At 43.7% G+C, this 19,437-nt stretch overlaps 1 protein-coding gene across 1 annotated transcript in view; it reads right to left on the bottom strand.

Annotated features, from left to right (window-relative positions):
- The window catches only part of CFAP52 (cilia and flagella associated protein 52), a 32,316-nt gene that overhangs the window by 8,687 nt on the left and 4,192 nt on the right, over positions 1–19,437 (bottom strand). Inside the window, exons 4-8 of the mRNA XM_074971020.1 lie at positions 17,474–17,602; positions 12,967–13,066; positions 12,509–12,625; positions 2,255–2,355; positions 866–1,036 (exon numbers count right to left, since the gene is read on the bottom strand). Of these exons, the coding sequence (XP_074827121.1) occupies positions 866–1,036; positions 2,255–2,355; positions 12,509–12,625; positions 12,967–13,066; positions 17,474–17,602 (618 nt within the window). The remainder of the gene's footprint in view (positions 1–865; positions 1,037–2,254; positions 2,356–12,508; positions 12,626–12,966; positions 13,067–17,473; positions 17,603–19,437) is intronic.

Below are 19,437 nucleotides of genomic sequence, written 5' to 3' on the forward strand. Positions count from 1 at the left end.
AATGCCACCCTCCATTTGCAGAGCGAGTGACTGAGCTATCACTTTTATGAAATGTCATGATCCTAATATTCACAGCAAAGAGGAATTTTCCTGTCTGTTCATGAGATGAACGTGAACAGAAGGCATATCTGTGAAGTTAGCACCATGCATCATGAGTCCTGAATTTAATATAACATGCCATATTGTTAAACACACAATTACAAGTGATGTTGATAGACCCAAAGAGTCTGTTCTGACAGCAGTGCTAGTCAATACTAGATGACGTTCTAGGCATGAAGTAGGTTATAGCCCACATAAGCTTATGCCCAAATATATTTGTTAGTCTTGAAGGTGCCACAAGGACTCATTGTTTTTACTGATACAGACTAACACAGCTACCCCTCTGAAACCTGTTCTAGACACTGGATCAGAGAGCAGGAATGAAACCATGTCTGCAAGTATAGACCCCATTCAACTCAGTAAATGCAAGAAACATTGGAAGACACATGAAATTTCAAGTTTCACATTAATTGGGGCCTGAATGGCCCAGGGATTTCCTAGCACTTTTCCCAAGAGCAGGGGTGTTAACACCAGTGTTTATGCAAATTGGAATTTGCATAATTACAGTCTGCCTACTTAAAATTCTCCATGTAGATTCAGTTGGAGAACTTATTTTTCACTTCCCCAAGCTGAACTGCTGCTGACTACCACATCAGATGGGGCTGCATTTCAGTGGTGGAGGAAGAGTTTCTTATATGTAAATCAGTGTGACTTTGGGAACCTTCTACATAGAAGGTGCTGTACAGATATCTTCGTCAAATCGACAGCTTGCTCCCACACCCCATCTTTTTCAAGAACAAAAATGCTCCCTTCCAGTCATACTAACGATGGAAAAATGATGTCGTGGATGGCTTCATTATGACAGGTGGCAATGAGCTCCTCTTTAAACTCATTGTAGTTAAGGCGATAAATCTGGGACTCTTCTGTTCCTACAAAGAACTGGTGACCTTGACCTCTGAGGGTGAGGGAAGTGACGCCACCTTGGACTTGAATTTTCCTGTTAAGACAAAGCAGAAATTTGCACTGATGTGGACTTTGATTTTTCTTGCCTCTCTCTCCTCCCCACGTTGTTTTTTGTTTGGCTTCTGCTGGTATACCTTCCTCCCACCCATGTGCCACATTGGTCATGATATCAACAGGCAGAAACATTGTCAAGTCCAACATGCCATTCTCTGCCATGTTTGTTTGCACTTCATGCGATCCTTGGTATTTTAGGGATTGTCTACATGGGAAAACTGTAATAGCTATGGCAGAATATTCTGCATTAGCCGTCTGTGTGGATCCCCTTATTCTGCACTTAACATACCTTTGGAAGTGGATTTAAGCTAACGCACACAAAAGCACTCAGTGTAGAATAAGAACATCCACATGGGGAATTAGTGCGGAATACCTATTCCACTTTACATTCACAGACTAGTTTATTTCACAATAGCTTCCACATGTAAACAATCCCAAATTTGGCAGGAATTGAGAAAACATACACACACACACACTCACTCTGTTCGATCAGGGGTCTTGTGTAAACACGCTTTTGTTTACTTTCTTATTAGAGGTGCACTTAATTAGCATAACCCCAAGGAGTATTCCAGGCAATTTTGAATTCAATGTTTGGGGCATAGTTTAAATCACATACGACTACGTTATCAAAAGGGCACACCTAGGTTGCTTGTGGGAAACTGCCCGTAGCTCTGTGTTCCATGCACACTGGAATGCTTTGAAAGTACTTAGGCACACAGTTTTGATACACTTGTCTACACAGCTAGTGGCATCCAACATCTGCCTTCAACCACTTTTCTTCTTTTTTTTTTAAAAAAAAAAAAAAGATTTCAAGGGTGCAGACCTCCCACTGGTGAAATCGATGTAATTTCATTGACTTAATGGAGCTATGTCAATTTTGGATCAGTTTAGGAACTGACCCAAAGCCTTTAGAACTAAATGTGGTCATTTAAAATTAATAACAATCATTGGCACAAAGTTTTCTAAATAAATCAATAAAAACATGCATCATGTTTCAATCGGTCACTATTTCATTCTGCCAGATAAATGCTGTCCATTTTGACAGTGTCTACTTGTCTTTCTCTCTTATTCATTAACTAAAAAACCCTCAGCACTGGAAGTTAGTGTATGCCGTGGAAAGTGAATACTACTGCCCCATTATGTTGCCACTCTGTGGAAATACCACTCACCCTCCTGCTGCTTTGATCTACAAACTCACTTGATCAGTTTGTAGTTTGATCCTTTACAGAGAGCTACAATCCCTCCTCCGGTGCTGACTACTAAATCTCCTGTCTTCAGCAAAAGCAAAGCTGTGACTCCCTATGAGAAAACAGGATTAACACACTATTGTATGGAAGCAGAGCTGCTTTACTGGTGCTGCCATGCAGAAGAGATCAGACAGAGTCTTTGTCATGCTCCCTGCGGTGGTGCTTATGTTGCTCATGAGCTGCTTTATTAGAATTGCTCCACTCCGCTGCTAAAAAGCGGTCCTTCCAAAATGAAAAGGGAGACAACGTTTATCAGCTACAGGTATATGAACAGCTAGTGTACAAACTTTAAAAAAGAGCAAGAAAGTAATGACAGCATTAATCCTATACAAAGGGACTAGGATTGAGCATGCACACCCATGGATAACCATTCTAGCACAGAATACATGCATCCTTCCATGGATGATTCTTTTATTGGCGTTGAAGCAACACAGCGTAACTCAGCCCTAAGCTTTCTCCCCCAAAGCTCTGCTTCGGGTTTTCTGCACGGCCTCTCTGTCCCAGACCCTATGGCTCCAGAGAACCACTCCCACCTCCCTTTATTGATGGTGGGGTTAACAAGCTCTTCCTATCACTGAGAGCCCTCTGGAAGCAGTCAGCATTTCAATAGAGGGGTCCGACACCTGCTAACACGGGGTAGGACAACAGAAGGACCTACTGCTCTGTCAGAGAAAGGAAGCATTGTCTACTGGCGAAAGCACCAGACTGGGAGTCAAGAAATCAGTTCTGTATCCAGCTCTGGCACAGATTTTACTGTATGTCCATAGAGAAGGCAGACCAGCTCTCTGTGCCTCAGTTTTCCTGCTTGTCAAATGTGAGTAATCTGGGCTGCTGTGACGCTGAGTTTATTAATGTCTAAAGATCTCCAAGATCCTCTGAAATAAGGTCCTATAGAGAGGAAAAATACTAGTATTGGTCCAAATCCTGATGTCCATCCTCAGCAAATCCCCACTAGTTTTAGTGAGAGTTTTCACCTCAGTAAAGAGGGAGTAAAAACTGAGTGAGGATGTCAGGATCTGGCTCATTATTAAATGAGGTCATTTTCTTGCTGTCAGAAATCTGGACTGTGAACTAAGTTCTATTGCTAAGCAAAAAGTGTGCTCCCAGCATGTCATCTCCATTCCACTAAGAGAGCGGACAACTCCATTGTGGGCTGGTATCTGCCAGCTCCAACAGGACAGTGCCCGTACTGCAGTATCTTCAGCTGTTACAATTCCTGTCATTCTCACTTATAGGATTCAGTTTAGTTCCCAAAGCCCTCTTTACCCTCTCACTCGCTGCTTTTCCTTATGCATGTCTCCGACTGTTGCATACAGGGATGTAGTGCATGTGTCACTTAGGATCACTTCAACTCAGAGCTCCTATAAGTGGTATTACTGTGGCTGTGTTTTGTGCAACCATGTTTCTGGAAGCTTACCGCAGAAACCAGTTAATGCCAATATCCTCCCGTCTCCCTCTGCCTTCTCTCCTCTACAGTGTTTCACTGAATCACTTACCACAGAGCATGTACTTGCCAACCCTTATGATATTACCAATATTTACAATATTTGGTGTTTTTCCTCAAAGCCCCAGCTCCTTGGGATTATGTGAGAACCTCAACTTTCATTTTAAAAACGTGTACATTTCTAACACTCGCCGTTGTGGGAAAACCGCATGAAAATGTGAACTCTCAAAGGCCAAAACCCCGAAGGCAAATAAAAAGAACCCAACATTTTTTAAAACGGTCTAATCTTTAAGCCAATCTCATGGTTTTTGAACACGTGAGTTTGGCAGGATTGTATAATGTATTGTGTCTGAGCCTACAGTACTGGTATTCCCAGACCAGCTCCTCTATACATATTAATCAGGCCCAACCCCGGTTAGCTTCCAAGATCAGACACATTCAGGGCAGTATGGCCACAGACAGCAAGTTTGCAGGTCCTTTGAGTGGAAATGATTAAGGTTCTGTGGGAGTTATGAGGGGAGGCCAAGCCAGAGAGGAAAACAGAAAGCATATTTGAACTGTTCAGGTCCAGGAGGGGAACTTTAACAGCATCCAGACAGTATGGACTGAATGATAGTACAATTCATAAAGTAGGTTGAGTTTGGGAAGACTGCTTTGGTCCAGTTGTCTAATTGAGTAAAATTAATACAGTTGATTCCAAAGTCTAGCTTATGTTTCATGGAATATTTTTTAAAATATTCTCTATAGAGGTTACTGCATGTCAGATTAGCTGTATTACTTATCCGTTCAGAAAACAAAACTATTAAGCATATCTGCATGAAAAAGGGTCTTCGCTGCTATTTACATTTTTCTATTTTTATCCTCTTTGCATTTTTTCCTCTTTTTATTTCCATCTGCTCCACTAATTTATCCCTCTCTTGACATCATGATTCTCTGACATCATGAGTAATTGTGGGAAATTATGTCATACACAGGGGATGTTTTTATCATCTAGTACAGAAAAACAGTAGGAAGGAAGCCTGTTTTCATTTAACTAGCGTTAGGAAAATGATGAGAACAAAGAAAACAAACCCAGAAAATATGATCTAGAAATAGAACTGTTCTAAACAGAATGTTTTTTCAAGTTTTCTATGAGGTGTCAGCAGCTCTTTATGAGTCCTGCTATCAGATACCCATCAACTTTGCTTTTGATCTATTACTTTGCAGTGTTTTTCTGTAACAGTCCTCCCCTTTCAAACACCCAATGGGTTTAGGATTATGGAAAGTGGTGGAATTACAAATCAAACAAACGATAGAAAATTTACATAATTACAGCTCTCAACTACCTGCTAATAAATTTGTGTTTTTATGGCACACTGCTTTAATTTTTCTAGGTATCCTGTTTAATTTTCCTAATTTGGGATTGAAATAGGTATCACAAACTGAAAATCACGGGTCTTCAACTGGTCAGAACACACAGGGTTAGATGTGTCATCATCAGTCTGATTTCAACCTTGCTTTTGTAAACGGACTTCTTTCCTGTCAAGACTGTTCTTTGAACTACCACAAGTAAACCGACAGTTTTATAATCTACACTTGTAATTCACAACACCAAGCAATTCATATTAATGATGCAATTAATACTGTTTTATATCCTGCTATTTGCAGAGGAAACACAGTCTCCTAAGAAACTGTTGTCTTGAAGTACAGTAATTACAGAGACAAATCTCAAACCAACTCAAGCAAGCCTATTTCCCCATAAGGATACTTTCTCCCTTGTCCCATTCTCATCTCTTCCAGGCCTCTTTGCTGCACTGTGAATGCCTGCTCTTCACCTTCAAGTTGTTTATAGATTTTCAACAATGTAAACACTCCAGGAATTTCGAGAAAGGTACTTGCAAGTCACCCATCCCACTTTACACCTGAGCAACCAGCTTGCAATTCCTCAAACAAATATGAATAAAAATTTTTGTAGTGTTTACAGGTCCAGAATTTACTGTCCTTATAGAAAACCCTTAAAAAAAAAAAAAAGCCATACAGAAAAGCTTGGTTTCAAAAAAGTTGCCAAGTGAAAGCAATGCACTTTACTATCATGGCTTATAAAACCCAAGCACTTAAATACCAAGAGATGAACAATGAAGAACCTGATTATCCTTACACTGCCTACCTAATAAGTAGTGAGTTGTAGTCGTAGTCATGTAGATCCCAGGATATGTGAGAGACAAGGTGAGTAAGGCAATGTCTTTTATTGGACCAACTTCTGTTGGTGAGAGGGACAAGCCTTCAAGCCACACAGAGCTCTTCAGGTCTGGGGAAGCTATTCCTAGTGTCACAGCAAACTGCCAGGTGGAACAGATTGTTTGGCATAAATAGTTAGCAGGCATTGTAAGGGACCATTCAAGGTAGAGTAACTCATTAATCGTCTTTACAAACAAGGACACTCCACCAGAGAAGTAGATCACATCATGGAATGGGCCACTCAAATACCCCAAGAGAACCTGCGTCAATACAGAAATAACACCCCCTCCCTTACTGCAAATACCTAATTGTCACCTACCACCCCACACTGGAACCCATACGGGGTAACATCAAATAACGACAACCTATGCTAAAGGACCCCACCCTGAAATCTTTCCTGAACTCCACTTCTGGCCTTCAAACAATCCTCCAAGCTCATCATCAGAAACAAACTCCCCACAGACAAGAACACATCAACTCAAATCAAAGCAGCACCAGACTCTGCCAGAACAACAGAAGCAAAATCTGCAGACATATCTCCACTGCTACAATGATCAATACCCCCTACAACACACTTTTCAAGATTCATGGATCCTACAAATGCCTATCACAACACATGGTGTCCCTCATCCAGTGCACTAAATTCACCACCAACTATGCTCTTCAATGAACTCACATAGGAAAATGATAAAAAAGTCAAAAACACCCATCACAGACTATAGTCTACATTCTCTCCCCATTGGAGCTCTTTTGTCTGACAGTTTCAAAGCCAGAGAAGCAAGTCTAAAATTAAAATAATAATTTCTGAAACATTTTACTGTTCCTGACCTTGAAATTTTACATGAGCCAGTGTAAAATCTACCTATGGTCCATATTGGGTAGAGAGGGGGATATAAAGATAACTATAAAGATATAAAGATAGAGGGATATAAAGCGATATTAGTAACTTAGCTCATATTTAGAAAAGAAGGCATTTATGTATCATAATTGCAAAGAGTACTTAATTTATTCAAGAGATAACCTAGCTGTCAGTGAGACTTAACCCTACAAAAGCCAAGGCATGAGAACTTTTCTCACATTATTTTTTGAGGAGGGGCTGTTATAAGGTGGTGTCAAGATCAGCTGTACCGGAGAACTCTAACTGCAACCTTTACTATGGAGAAGCAGTTGCCTTTCCATAGCATGCTTTTAGAACCAGGTCCCAGAACTCTGCTTCTACAGCTCCAAAAATACAGGCCATTGCTACTTGAGCTAAATGGACTAAGTGTATTGTTCCAGAGAATTCAGGATCAGAACTTGAATCACCACAAGGCAATGCATTGCCTAGCCACCTGTCCATAACTACTTTTATCATCCTACTAGACACAATACTAAACAACTTTGTCTTTCAGATACCAAAACGGAGACCTAATAAACCTAAACTGCACATAAAGAATGCAACTGTTACCTCTTGGCAAACAAATTGCGGTCACAAAATATGCAGGTTCTGTGCATGTAACTTCCAATTCTGCACAAGCAAATGCAGAGTTTGTGCATGTAGCAGCTGTACACACCTATTCTGCAGAAGCAGCTCAGGCAGAGTTTGGAAAATGTACCCCTAATGGCTTCCTCTACCAGTTTGCTGTTGGATTTTTGTTACAGTCCTTGCTGCTCACACATTTTCTCTTTAACGACAAGGTTTGCTTCCTTCAGGGACAGCACTGCCTCTGCACCCAGAGCAGTAGTGCAGATAATACTGTCATCTGCATATCTTCTCTTGCTGCATTTCAGGGATTCTGACACAACAGAGAAATACATTCAGATTTCTGCAAGAGAGATTTATGGAATAGCTTGAATTCCTTCGATATTACACTCTCCTCTGGGCATACATTGAGAAGCAATAAGAAGTCTTTTATAGCTATGAATAAAGAGAATTCAAGAACAACTGTACTAGCCAGAGTGTTCATGTTCAGCATAAATTCCCCGCCCAGCTATGTTTTGCACAGGATTGACCTGTTCTGGGGATTAATAAGGGTGTGTAAGTAAACCAGGCTGTTGTCTGTAGGACCCCTGCCTCATTTGTTGCAGAACTTGGAAGTCATGTAACGAATGAGGCAAGAGGCTGCAGGAAGATAAAGGATGGTTTCATGTTTAAGGCACTTGAATGCTGCCCAGCAGAAATGAATTCTGTTCCTGTGCCTGCCATGGAGTCCCGATGTCATGCTGGTTAAATCTCTTAAACCAAACTTTACAGAGGTGGTCACTGATTGTGTGTTCACCATTTTCTGGGTCCTTACTTGAAATCCAGGGGTCTGATGTGCAGAAGTTCTGAGCACTTACAGCTGCTGAAGTGAGTGATTGCTTTAGCAGTAATTGATAGCAGTAGTAGGTTCTCATCCTCTATGTGGACCAGCACTATAGTGGGATGAAACATGCACTTTGCCAGATGGTTTCATGGATATTTGTTGACAGCAGAAGAGTAGTGATACTCAGGAATCTTGGGTTCCATTCCAAGCTTTGAAAAAGAGTGTTCTCTAGTGGTCACACACTCTTCTGCCCATTTCCCCCAAGCCTGGCACCTTCTGCCTCATCCCCTCTAACCTATCCCTCTCCCCATTTTGCCTTTTCCCCACCCGTCTCCTCATCCCAGGCTTCTTGCCCAGCCAGCTCTAGTCTTTCCCTTGGTGTTCAATGTTAAAGCCCCAATCTACTCTCCCACGCCCAACTCCCTCCTCACACCCCAACTCCTTGTCCCCCTTCTCCTTGCCCAGAAAGTCCCAGTTCCCTCTCCAAGTTCCTCATCCAATCTCAGTCTCCGCCCCCCACCCCCAGACGCTTGTCCCAGTCTTTTTGTTCAACTAGACCCAATTCTTGCCTTGCACTGCAGCTACTTTTCAGATCTGTCTCTCCTGCCCCAACCCCCCTGTCCCGTACCCACTGGCTCCCGGTCCAAGTCTCTCTGGTCCACCAGTCCCTTTCCCAGTCCCCAGCTCCTCATTCAATCTCAGTGTTTCTCCATCCCGGCCAACTGCCTCCCTCTGCTGCCCCACCTCATTTCTATCACTGGCTCCAAGTCCCAGTCTCTGCCCAGCTCCTAGTCCCAGCCTCCTTGCCCAGCCATTCACAGTTTCTCCCCCTTCGACTCCTAGTCAGTTTCTCTCCCCAGCCCTCCAGACCCTGTCTCACCAGACTCCTTCTCCTAGTCTATTCCTTTCTCTCCCTCTGGCTTTTGTCCCCTCTGAATTCAAATCAATAAGCTTCCTCCACACTGCCTGGGTGCCAGCAGCGGGGTCATCTATTATTATTATCATCTGTATTATCAGAGTTCCTAGGAGCCCTAGTCATGGACCATGGTGCTAGGTGCTTTCCAAACACAGAACAAAAAGGATGTTCCTGCCTATGGTGGGATTTACAAACCCCACACCGGAGAGCAAGGGCTTAAAGTGCAACTCTGGGCCCAGGCAGCCGCACGTACAGGGCCTGCACAAGCTGCAGGCAGGGCTTTAGAAAGGGAGAAGAGCAGCTCCGAAGGAGGCAGGCAGTGGAAGGGAGCAGATGGTGTCCCTGAGCTCCGAGAGTCGAAGTATTGCCCCAGAGGCACCTTGCCTGCGGCCGCACTACACAGGCCAGAGGAGAACCTACAAAAGAGCACAGTGACTAGGTGTACAGGTCAGAGACTCAAGAGAAGGGCTTTACCCTGGGACAATCAGTGGGGGCTGGGGTAGGAAGTGGTCTGATACCCCAAGAGGTCGATTATAGTCACCCACCATTGGGCCTTGGACTGGAGCTCGGTGGAGTGGGTGGACCTGGGCTCCCCTACCCCCACCCAGCAGATAGCACAACACCAGGGGCCTTCACCTAAGATGAGAGGCCTATGGGAGCAGACCTTGGTTATTCAAAGGCCCAGCCCCTACTACCCCAGTGCAGGAGGGGGGAGCCAGAAACCCCTGCCTGACCACTAGGCAGCACTGTGCGTGGTGGCGCATCGTTTACAGTGCCCCAAGTACACTGACAGCACAGAAGAGCCAGGCTCCTGCTCTCAGATCCAACGTCCAGCCCAACCCAGCCTGCAGAAACAGGGGGCAGCCATTACATGGAAAGTCCCCAGGAGTCCCTGTAGTCCTGGGCTGGAGCATGTTCAGTTGCTCTGTGGGAATGGTGCATGTGTACTCCAGTCAGCACTGGGAGCTGTGAGAAGCTCAAACATGCTCAGTGAGGGTGGAATCTTCCAAGATTTTAGCTGTTAAAAATCTAGCAAGTCTCTCCTAAGCATGCGTGAAGTGTGATTTTTCAAAGGCTTATAACTTTGACAAATTTGGGCAGATTTTCATGGGAACAGCAAAAGGCAAATCCCTGATACAAAGGCCACACCCCTACCAAATTTCAAATACCTGCTCCATAGCATAGGGGCACTAGAGCATTTCAAAAAAGATCACTAGAATTTTTTAACCTGGGCAAAACATATTTTCCCACAGCTTTGTTCTCGGAAACAGCGAAACCAGTTTGGCTGAAATTTTCCAAAAAAAAAAAAATTCAACCTGAGGCAGATGAAATGCAGCATGGAAAATTTCAGCCCCAATGGTTTTAAAGCTTGGCAAATTATAAGTAACTGAAAACCGGGTCTTATGCTGGGAAATGTTGGGCAACCTCAATAGTAGGCAGCGCTACTAGTCCTGTTACATCATGCCCGCCCCCAACAGGGTCCTGCCCCATCCTGGCAATGGGAGTGGAGAAGATTTAAACCAGCCTCTGTTCCCATTTCATCATTTACTGATAGACATTTTCTACAGCACTCTTCTCTAGAATAGTTCCGCCCCATTCTCCCTGGAGTCTCCTCCCACCACACACTAATCCGGAGCGGATTTCTGAGGGCAGAGAAAGGTGGTCTTTTACCTCCACTTCCGGGATGTTGCTAGAAACTGGGTGGATAAAAGAATGTGCTTGTTCTATCTGATGAGGCCAAGGGATACAGTCTCTCCTTTTCCCTGTTAGGCCAGGGAAGAGGTGTGAGGATGGGGACACCGTGCTTGTGGGAAGAGTTATTTTCCTCTCTTTTCCCCAATTTTGCCAGTTAGCAGGACAGGAAGAGTGCTGCTGCTAACATCATATCAGGGGAAGTGTGCTGAAGACCCACTCCCACTGACAATTATTTGGCTGAATTCAGATGTCGAACATTGCCCAACATCCAACCTATTCAGCAATTGTTATATGTAATCTGGTTATCCCTACTTCTTAGGTCCTACCCAATATTACTGTAGTCCTTGGTTAAAGAAAGTACTTGTGAGCTAAGCACAGAGGAGGAAATATCTGCCAAAACTGACTTCTCCTTTCTTTGTGAAATGAAACTCCTTTGGTGCTTTTAATCTGCAATGGCAAAAATCAAGAGCATTATAATACCTTCATCTTATATTGAAATTGATAAGGGAATATGCATGATGGCACAAGAGCTATGGATAAAACCCAGCTTTTGGAATACATAGGGAGACAGCAGATGCTGAGCCAGATGAAGCTGAACAGAGCTGAGCCAGTGAACTCAGGCTCTGGGTCAATTACACCATTCAAAAGGAACTAATGGCACAGAACTGGGATTAGTTTCTGAATCGGCTTCAGGGAGGTTGTCAGGGTTCCCTCCCAACTCTGAGGTACAGATGTGGGAACCTGCATGAAAAACCCCCTAAGCTTATTTCTACCAGCTTAGGTTAAAAACTTCCCCAAGGCACAAATCCTTTCCTTGTCCTTGGACAGTATTGCTGCCACCAAGTGATTTAGACAAAGATTCAGGAGAAGAACCACTTGAAGTTCCTATTTCCCCAAAATATCCCCCCAAGCCTCTTCACCCCCTTTCCTGGGGAGGCTTGAGAATAATATACCAACCAATTGCCTTTAATAAAAGTACAGACCAGACCCTTTATTTTTAGGACACTGAAAATCAATCAGGTTCTTAAAAGAAGAACTGTATTATAAAGAAAAAAGTAAAAGAAGCACCTCTGTAAAATCAAGATGGAAGGTAATTTTACAGGGTGAGAAAAAGATTTAAAACAAACAGAGTCCCCCGCTCTAGGCGCAACTTCAAAGTTACAAAAAACAGGAATAAACCTCCCTCTTATTAAAGGGAATATTCACAAGCTAAACCAAAAGATAATCTAACTAATTTCCTTGCCTTTATTTACAATTTTTATAATCTTAGATGCTTATTTCAGGTAGGGTTTTAGGAGATGTTTTTTTCCTGCCTGGTCCCTCTCTCTGTCCTGAGAGAGAACAAAGAGAGCACAAACAAAACCTCTCCCCCCTCCCTATTTGAAAGTATCTTCTTTCCTTATTGGTCCTTTTGGTCAGGTGCCAACCAGGTTATTTGAGCTTCTTAACCCCTTACAGGTAAAGGAGGGATTTTATTCTACCCTTAGCTGTATGTTTATGACAGAGGTTCTCTTAGAAGGAGGGGAAAACGTCCCCATGTCAGTTACTAACCAAGAGAGGAGGAGAATGGGAGGCAGGAGAAAAGCTACATGAGAAGTTGGGGTTAGCAAAAGTTACTTAGAAAAAGCCCCAGAGGGATGCCACTCACCAGGCTGAACTTCTCCTTCACAGGTCCATAGTCACTCATTAGTTTGCTTTTCATATACAGTTTCAGGATATCACCACTGGAAGTGCCAACATAGAAGTAACTATCATCTTCTGCCATCTGAGGGAAGGTTTAAATAAGGAGATCAGGATCAGGTCATCTGTCTAGACATTTATTCAATGCCCATGATTGTGGTGTCTGAGTGGCTTCACTTCAGCATATTGCCCAGATTTTATTTGGGATGATGTGAGTAAAGTTTATGTTCAAACACACACAGAATGTTCCAGAGCTCTGTTGAAAGTTAAGACATTTTCCTAACTAGATCTTGTTAACATTCAAAAGCAGAAAAGTGATTCCCAAGAGAAAAAATGGAACAGGACAGAGCTTGCTACATTATTACAAATGGTCTAGATCACCCATAAGTCTGCTTAGCTATATAGTTTCCACAGAAGAATACTTACCATAATACATGTGATTACTCTTTTCAGCTGCCCTGTTTGGCATTCTGTTGGCCGGATTTTTCGATTTGGTAGATCTAGTTCCCATACTCGAATAGTCCCACTGTAGCAAAAGAACACACACCATAATCAATTTTATATATGCAGGAGTCTCAGAGACCTTCTTATACAGCAGTGTTCAAAAAGGACATTTAGTATGTTCTGTCTGGGATCCCTAATCTTCTTAATATAGAAAGGAAAAAAAGTACAATTTTAGAGAGGCAAAAAAGGAACCTGTCCTTTTTATAAGGTTAGTTCTTGATAACTTCTATTGCACCACTTACACCCATGTTGACTTATCTGGTAGAAGTATAAACTATGCTCTTAGGGAACATGTAATGACCTAGACACCTGCCATTACTCAGAGACACATGCACTGTGTGTCCCTGATGGCTCAGGTTATTTCGGAGAAGAATAGGAAAGGGACTGTCCACGGCATCCAAGAGTGTTTTCTAGTACTGTAACTTCACTAGCAACACAGGAGCCACCATATTATTTATTACCCATAAAAAACTACATTAAAAGAACATTCAAATTGAAAACTCAAGCACTCAAAAGTTAGGAAATGCCAGAATGAAAGACACCCATGAACCTTAATTCAGTCCTTTTGTGCTGATGCATTATGGTCTTTAATTACATGTGAACATACTATTTTTGCACAGGACTCCAGCATCATTCCTTCTATGGGGAACCATCATCAAGCAAGTCTGTTTCCACTGGGATCCCACAGGAATTGGTTTCTGGCCCTACACTATTTAACATTTTTATCAATGACCTGGAAGAAAACTTAAATCACCACTGATAAAATTTGCAGATGACACAAAAATTGTGGGAGTGGTAAATAAAGAAGAGGATAGGTCACTTACACAGAGCAATCTAGATTGCTTGGTAAGCTGGACGCAAACAACCAATGTGTGTTTTAATATGGTGTGACAAAGTTCCTCCTCTACCTTGGTGGGTCCTGCGCTTATTGGTGGATTTGCTCGCCTCAGAGGTTCACGGCAGCCCTCAGTTTGGCCACTTTTGTGGCTCAAATCTGCCATTCACACAGTTAGCCTCATCACTGGCCAGCATGGGGAAAAGGAAGAAGAACAAACCTCGCAGTCTCTGCTGATCCGCCGAGTGGATTGGGGAACAAGCCAGAGACCTTCCCCTTTGGTGGAACCCACAGTCCAGGTCAACTCCTCCAGTATCAAGTAGGGAGTTGGGGGAATGGAGGGATCCCAGGCCCGCCCTCTACTCCGGGTTCAAGCCCAGGGCCTTGTGGATTGCAATGTCTACAGTGGCTCCTGTAACAGCTCTGTGACAGCTACAACTCCCTGGGCAACTTCCCAATGGCCTCCTCCCAACACCTTCTTTATTCTCACCACAGGACCTTCCTCCTGATGTCTGATAACGCTTGTACTTCTCCATCTTCCAGTAGTACGCCTTCTCACTCTCAGCTTCTTGCACCTCTTGCTCCCAGCTCCTCACACGCATACCACAAACTGAAGTGAGCTCCTTTTTAAACCCAGGTGCTCTGATGAGCTTGCCTGTCTTAATTGATTCTGGCAGCTACTTGATTGGCTGCAGGTGTTCTAATCAGCCTGTCTGCCTTAATTGTTTCCAGAAAGTTCCTGATTGTTCTAAAACCTTCCCTGTTACCTTACCCAGAGAAAAGGGACCTACTTAACCTGGGGCTAATAGATCTGCCTTCTATCACTCTCCTGTAGCATCCCGGACACGTGCCCCTTTTGCGGCGTGAGGGAAACCCTGGCGCACGTCTACCTGGAGTGCGCCAGGTTGCAGCCCCTATTCCGGCTCCTCACCAATATTTTATTAAAGTTTTGGTTGCACTTTTCTCCTCACCTTCTTATTTACGCACTCCCTGTCCGTGGCCCCACTAAGTCGCGGGACCTCCTGGTCAACCTCCTCCTGGCCCTGGCTAAAGTGGCCATCTATAAAACCAGGGTGAGGAGGTTGGCCGATGGAGTCTCCTGCGACTGCGGGGCCTATTTCCGATCCTTAGTCCGTTCACGCCTCCGGGCAGAGTTCCTCTGGGCGGCGTCCACCGACTCCCTTGACGCCTTTGAGGAACGGTGGGCGCTGTCCGGGGTCCTCTGCTCGGTGTCCCTGTCCGGTTCCCTTTTTTTGACCCTTTGACCGCACTCCCGTTCCTGTTCTTCATTAGTTGTCCCACGTAATCATTTGGTTTCTAGGTCCTGTGGATGCCCCCCTTAGGCTGGGGGGGGATCCTTTAGCAGTGGGCGAGCTTTGCCCGCCCACTTCCTGGATCCCAATAGGATCACTCTCCTGTAGCCATCTGGCCTGACCCTGTCACAACGGTTACATGTAAATGTATATGTAACGGTGACAGACCCCGGTCGTCAGTGAGCAGGATTGAACCTGGGACCTCAGTGCATAAGCCTCTACAGCATGAGCTAAAAGCCAACTGGCTGTTAGCTAAGGCTGTACAGCAGACTCATTTTATCTTGCTAAGTGGCCTCAGTGTCACTAGATGGGACAGACCACCACACCCAGAAGGTGTGTGGGTTACATATACACCTAGGAACAAAGAATGGAGGCCATACTTATAGGGAAGCAGGGACTCCGAAAAAGATTTGGGCAGGGTAGTGGATAATCAGATGAACAAGAGCTTGCAGTGCTATGCTGTGGCCAAAAGAACTATTGTGATCCTGGGATGCATAAACAGGGAACTCTCAAGTAGAAGCGGAGAAGTTATTTTATCTCTGTGTTTGGCACTAGTGCAACTGCTGCTGGAGTACTGTCTCCTATTCTAGTGTCCACAAATCGAAAAGGTGGTGGATAAATTGGAGCGGGTTTAGAGAAGAGCCATGAGAATGATTAAAGGACTAGAAAATCTGCTTTACAGTGATAGATTCCAGGAACTCAATCGATTTAGCCTAACAAAGAGAAGGTTAAGGGATGATGGGATTACAGTCTATAAGAATCTACATGGGGAACCAATATTTGACAATGGGCTTTCAAGCCAGTAGAGCACAATTCAATGGCTGGAAGTAGAAGCTAGACAAATACAGACTGGAAATAAAGTGTACATTTTTAATAGGGAAGGTAATTAACTATTGGAACAATTTACCAAGGGTTGTAGTGGATTCGTCATCACTAGCAATTTTTAAATCAAGACTGGATGTTTTTTAAAAGATATTGCTCTAGGAATTTGGGGGGCAGGGGCTGGGGGGGAGTTCTATGGCCTGCGTTATACAGTAGGTCAGACCAGATGATCACAGTGGACCCTTCTGGCCTAGGAGTCTATGAATCTACTACTATCTTATGATCAGATCATAGGACCACTACATAAGTGAAGAAAGAATGAGGATGTCAATCAGAATTGTTCTACCACCAAGGCACTGTAACAAGCAGAGAGCACAAGGGCCTAGGGATATGTCACAGTGAGCAGTTTGCTTCTCTGTTTCGACCTCCTAGTGGATAGTACAACCAGAGAGCTGGATGGGGCTGTAGAACCAGAGCTGGAAGTATTTATAATGATAAAACAGCACAGTGCCACTGAAAAGGAATTGCAGCTTTTTCGCACCTCTTCCCTTCCCTACCCCTCATCCGACCACTATTCTCAAGACCCTTCATGTCACTCCACTCCTGTACTATCTCCCCCTCATCACGCATGCTTTGTTCCCTGAGCATTTACTGCTCACCACATTTTAAAAACCCAACTCTAATTTCTAATTGAAAAACCCATCAGAACCAACAGGATGTGTGGATAGACTGACAAGCAAATCCGTAACCTCCTCAATCTGCCTTCGTTGGTTATCACTTGCAGCGCTGTGTCTAAATCTAGGCTGAGAGAGCTTCAAGCAGGGACCCTCTCTTTCCTATATTCTGTCAGAACACTTGGAGTGCCATTGCCATCATTTTCAGAAGCACCCACAATTCCCATTGATTTCAATGGGAGATGCAGATCTCCAGCATCTTTGAAAAGCAAGCCATATACAAGTAATACTATATTTAAATGTGGAAACGTGACTGTTTTGCATCAAAGGGCTCTCTTATACCGTACAGGGTGATACCCTCACTGGCTGTGATATGCAGTAAAGAAAAAAATCCAGCAATCTCTGAGCTGTCACTGCTCCTGCATTAACATGCCATTGTTCAGAGCCATTTATCAACTGCTCTTCTTGGGTAAACATTAGGAAGCAAATATTTTACCTGCTGCATGGAGAGTGCTGAATACAAACCCCTGCCATCAGTAACGGAACTGCATGCATCAGTTCCCTGTGCACTGCTTTGAAAACACTTTGTGTGGAACAAGCAGAAATGCCTGTAAGGGACAAGCTGATGGATATTCATAGGCCCCTTGACAGTAATAGGAAAAAACGTTAACACTCCACATTGCTTAACTTTCCTTCCATCTAGGTAAACAGTCTTTGCAGAAGGAAATAGCTTTGTGGGTTTTCCCCCCTCAACAGTTCTCTACTGTTGGCTAGACAAGACTTACTTTCCAGCACTAACGAACACCTCGTCTCTGCAGTTGGAGAATGCCAGGACAGTAGCATTTCCAGCACTACGGGCTGAAGCAGGGCTGCCGCAGATGGGATCTCTCTTAGCTATGCTCCATACAACCACGCTGCAGGGAAAGAAGGGTTTAAAAAATAGTTTCAACTTGTTTAAATCACAAGAAAATGTCACTAATCAATAGAGGGAGGCTATCTTCCCAAACACGTTGCTAGGTGAATCCAGGCTTGTGGCCACTTTCAGAGATTATAACTATGGAAAACTTTCACCCACACTTTTTGGAAAATAGATATATAGAATTGGAATTCACGTCCCTTGTTCATGAAGCAGCTTAACGGGTTTGTGCACTAGCCTTTTAACCTCTCTTGGCCAAGATTTTAATCATGTCTTAGGTCGTCATTAGAAACTGATCGAATGGATCTCATCCTGTCCCCATTGTGACAGACAGGACAACTTCCTGCAATATCTTTTGGAGACCATATTGTATTAAGTGTATGAATGGGTTATGTATCACTGTGGACCAGGCACTGTATGAACGCCACAGAGGGAGGGTTACCACTGCTCCTCAGCCAGAATGTCATATTTCTGTCAAGGAACGCTACCGTAGTCACTGTTTTGTAGCTTCTCTTAAGGCTTTTGTGCCTTCCGTTATATGTACTGTCATTCTTCTCCTGGATGGAAGATACCTGGCTTATCTGTATAAAACATCTGAAGAAAAAATCACAACAGCCCAGTGGCTTTTATATAATATCACAGGTGAGGTTCTCACATTACAGATCTCTCCAGGAAGTGAAAACAGCAGGGAAAGATTATGGCAAATCACTCAGGGTATAATACCTCCAGACAGGTACCACCTCCTGGGGATGCTCACATATTCTGATTCAAACTGGATTCTCCAGAGACCAACATACAAAGAAAGGACTTGGATAAACAGCCCAAGCTTAAACTGACTCAAGACCAGCATTCTGGTTCTAAGACAAATTAACTTGTAATCATGGGGAAAACCCAGTTGTGGGTTTTGAAGGGCTAAAACCTTCCAAAACCTTTAGCTTGGAGTTGGGGTGACCTCTGATAAGCTTTTTAGCATGTGTGTAATTTCTTTTATTGTTTTAATACATTTCCTCTGTTATGCTTTCACCTTAAGAATAAAGGTAATTGCTAAGAAGGAGCTGTATTGTAACTTGTAACTGCTGGTCATATACTAGTCAGAGCCCTCGGAGAACAGGCAAAATGCAGGCGCTGGTCTTTTAGGCAGTCTCGCTTGTTGTGGATATGACAGTATAAATCACAGAGATGTGCAGCCTTAAACACCCTAGTCAGAAGGGAGTGCTACATGGGTCTCTGCCTAGGAGAGGTGATGGCTGGAAGCTGGAAACCTTTAAGAGGGTACCCTCAAGGGACCATGGAGGGGGAAATACAGGTGCAGTTACCCTGAAACTGTGACGCACACCATAAAGACACCGTATCATTTCACATCTTTGGCTTTCGACTGGCCACGAGTGGAGTAGCAGAGATGATGCAAGTCAGGACCGCACACAACTTGCCTTGAAATAGGGCCCAACCATGCAAACACTCAGTAAGCACCAAGGACAGTAGTCCTGATTGAAGTCAATGGGGCTGCTCCTGGTAGTAAGCATTACACCCAGTAATAAGTGTTTGTAGGACTGGGCCCTATGTCTGTTTCTCATCTGTGCTACAATAGTATTCCTCCACTTTCACCTCTTCTCAATTAACTCACCATTTAAAAAAAAAAGTATATATTGCCCTGCGTGTATTCAAGTCTCCCTCTGTTATTTGTGTGCTCAGTTTACCATACAGTATAAACAGCATATTTCAAATAAAAACTAGATGGGATGTAACATGGCCCAGGGCAGAACTCAATGACGGGGATATCTGCGGAGAGATGCACAGTTTTAGACATACGACTCCCCTGAGAAGACCCATGCT

This window comes from Natator depressus, chromosome 14, assembly GCF_965152275.1.
Source record: "Natator depressus isolate rNatDep1 chromosome 14, rNatDep2.hap1, whole genome shotgun sequence".
Taxonomy (NCBI): domain Eukaryota; kingdom Metazoa; phylum Chordata; order Testudines; family Cheloniidae; genus Natator; species Natator depressus.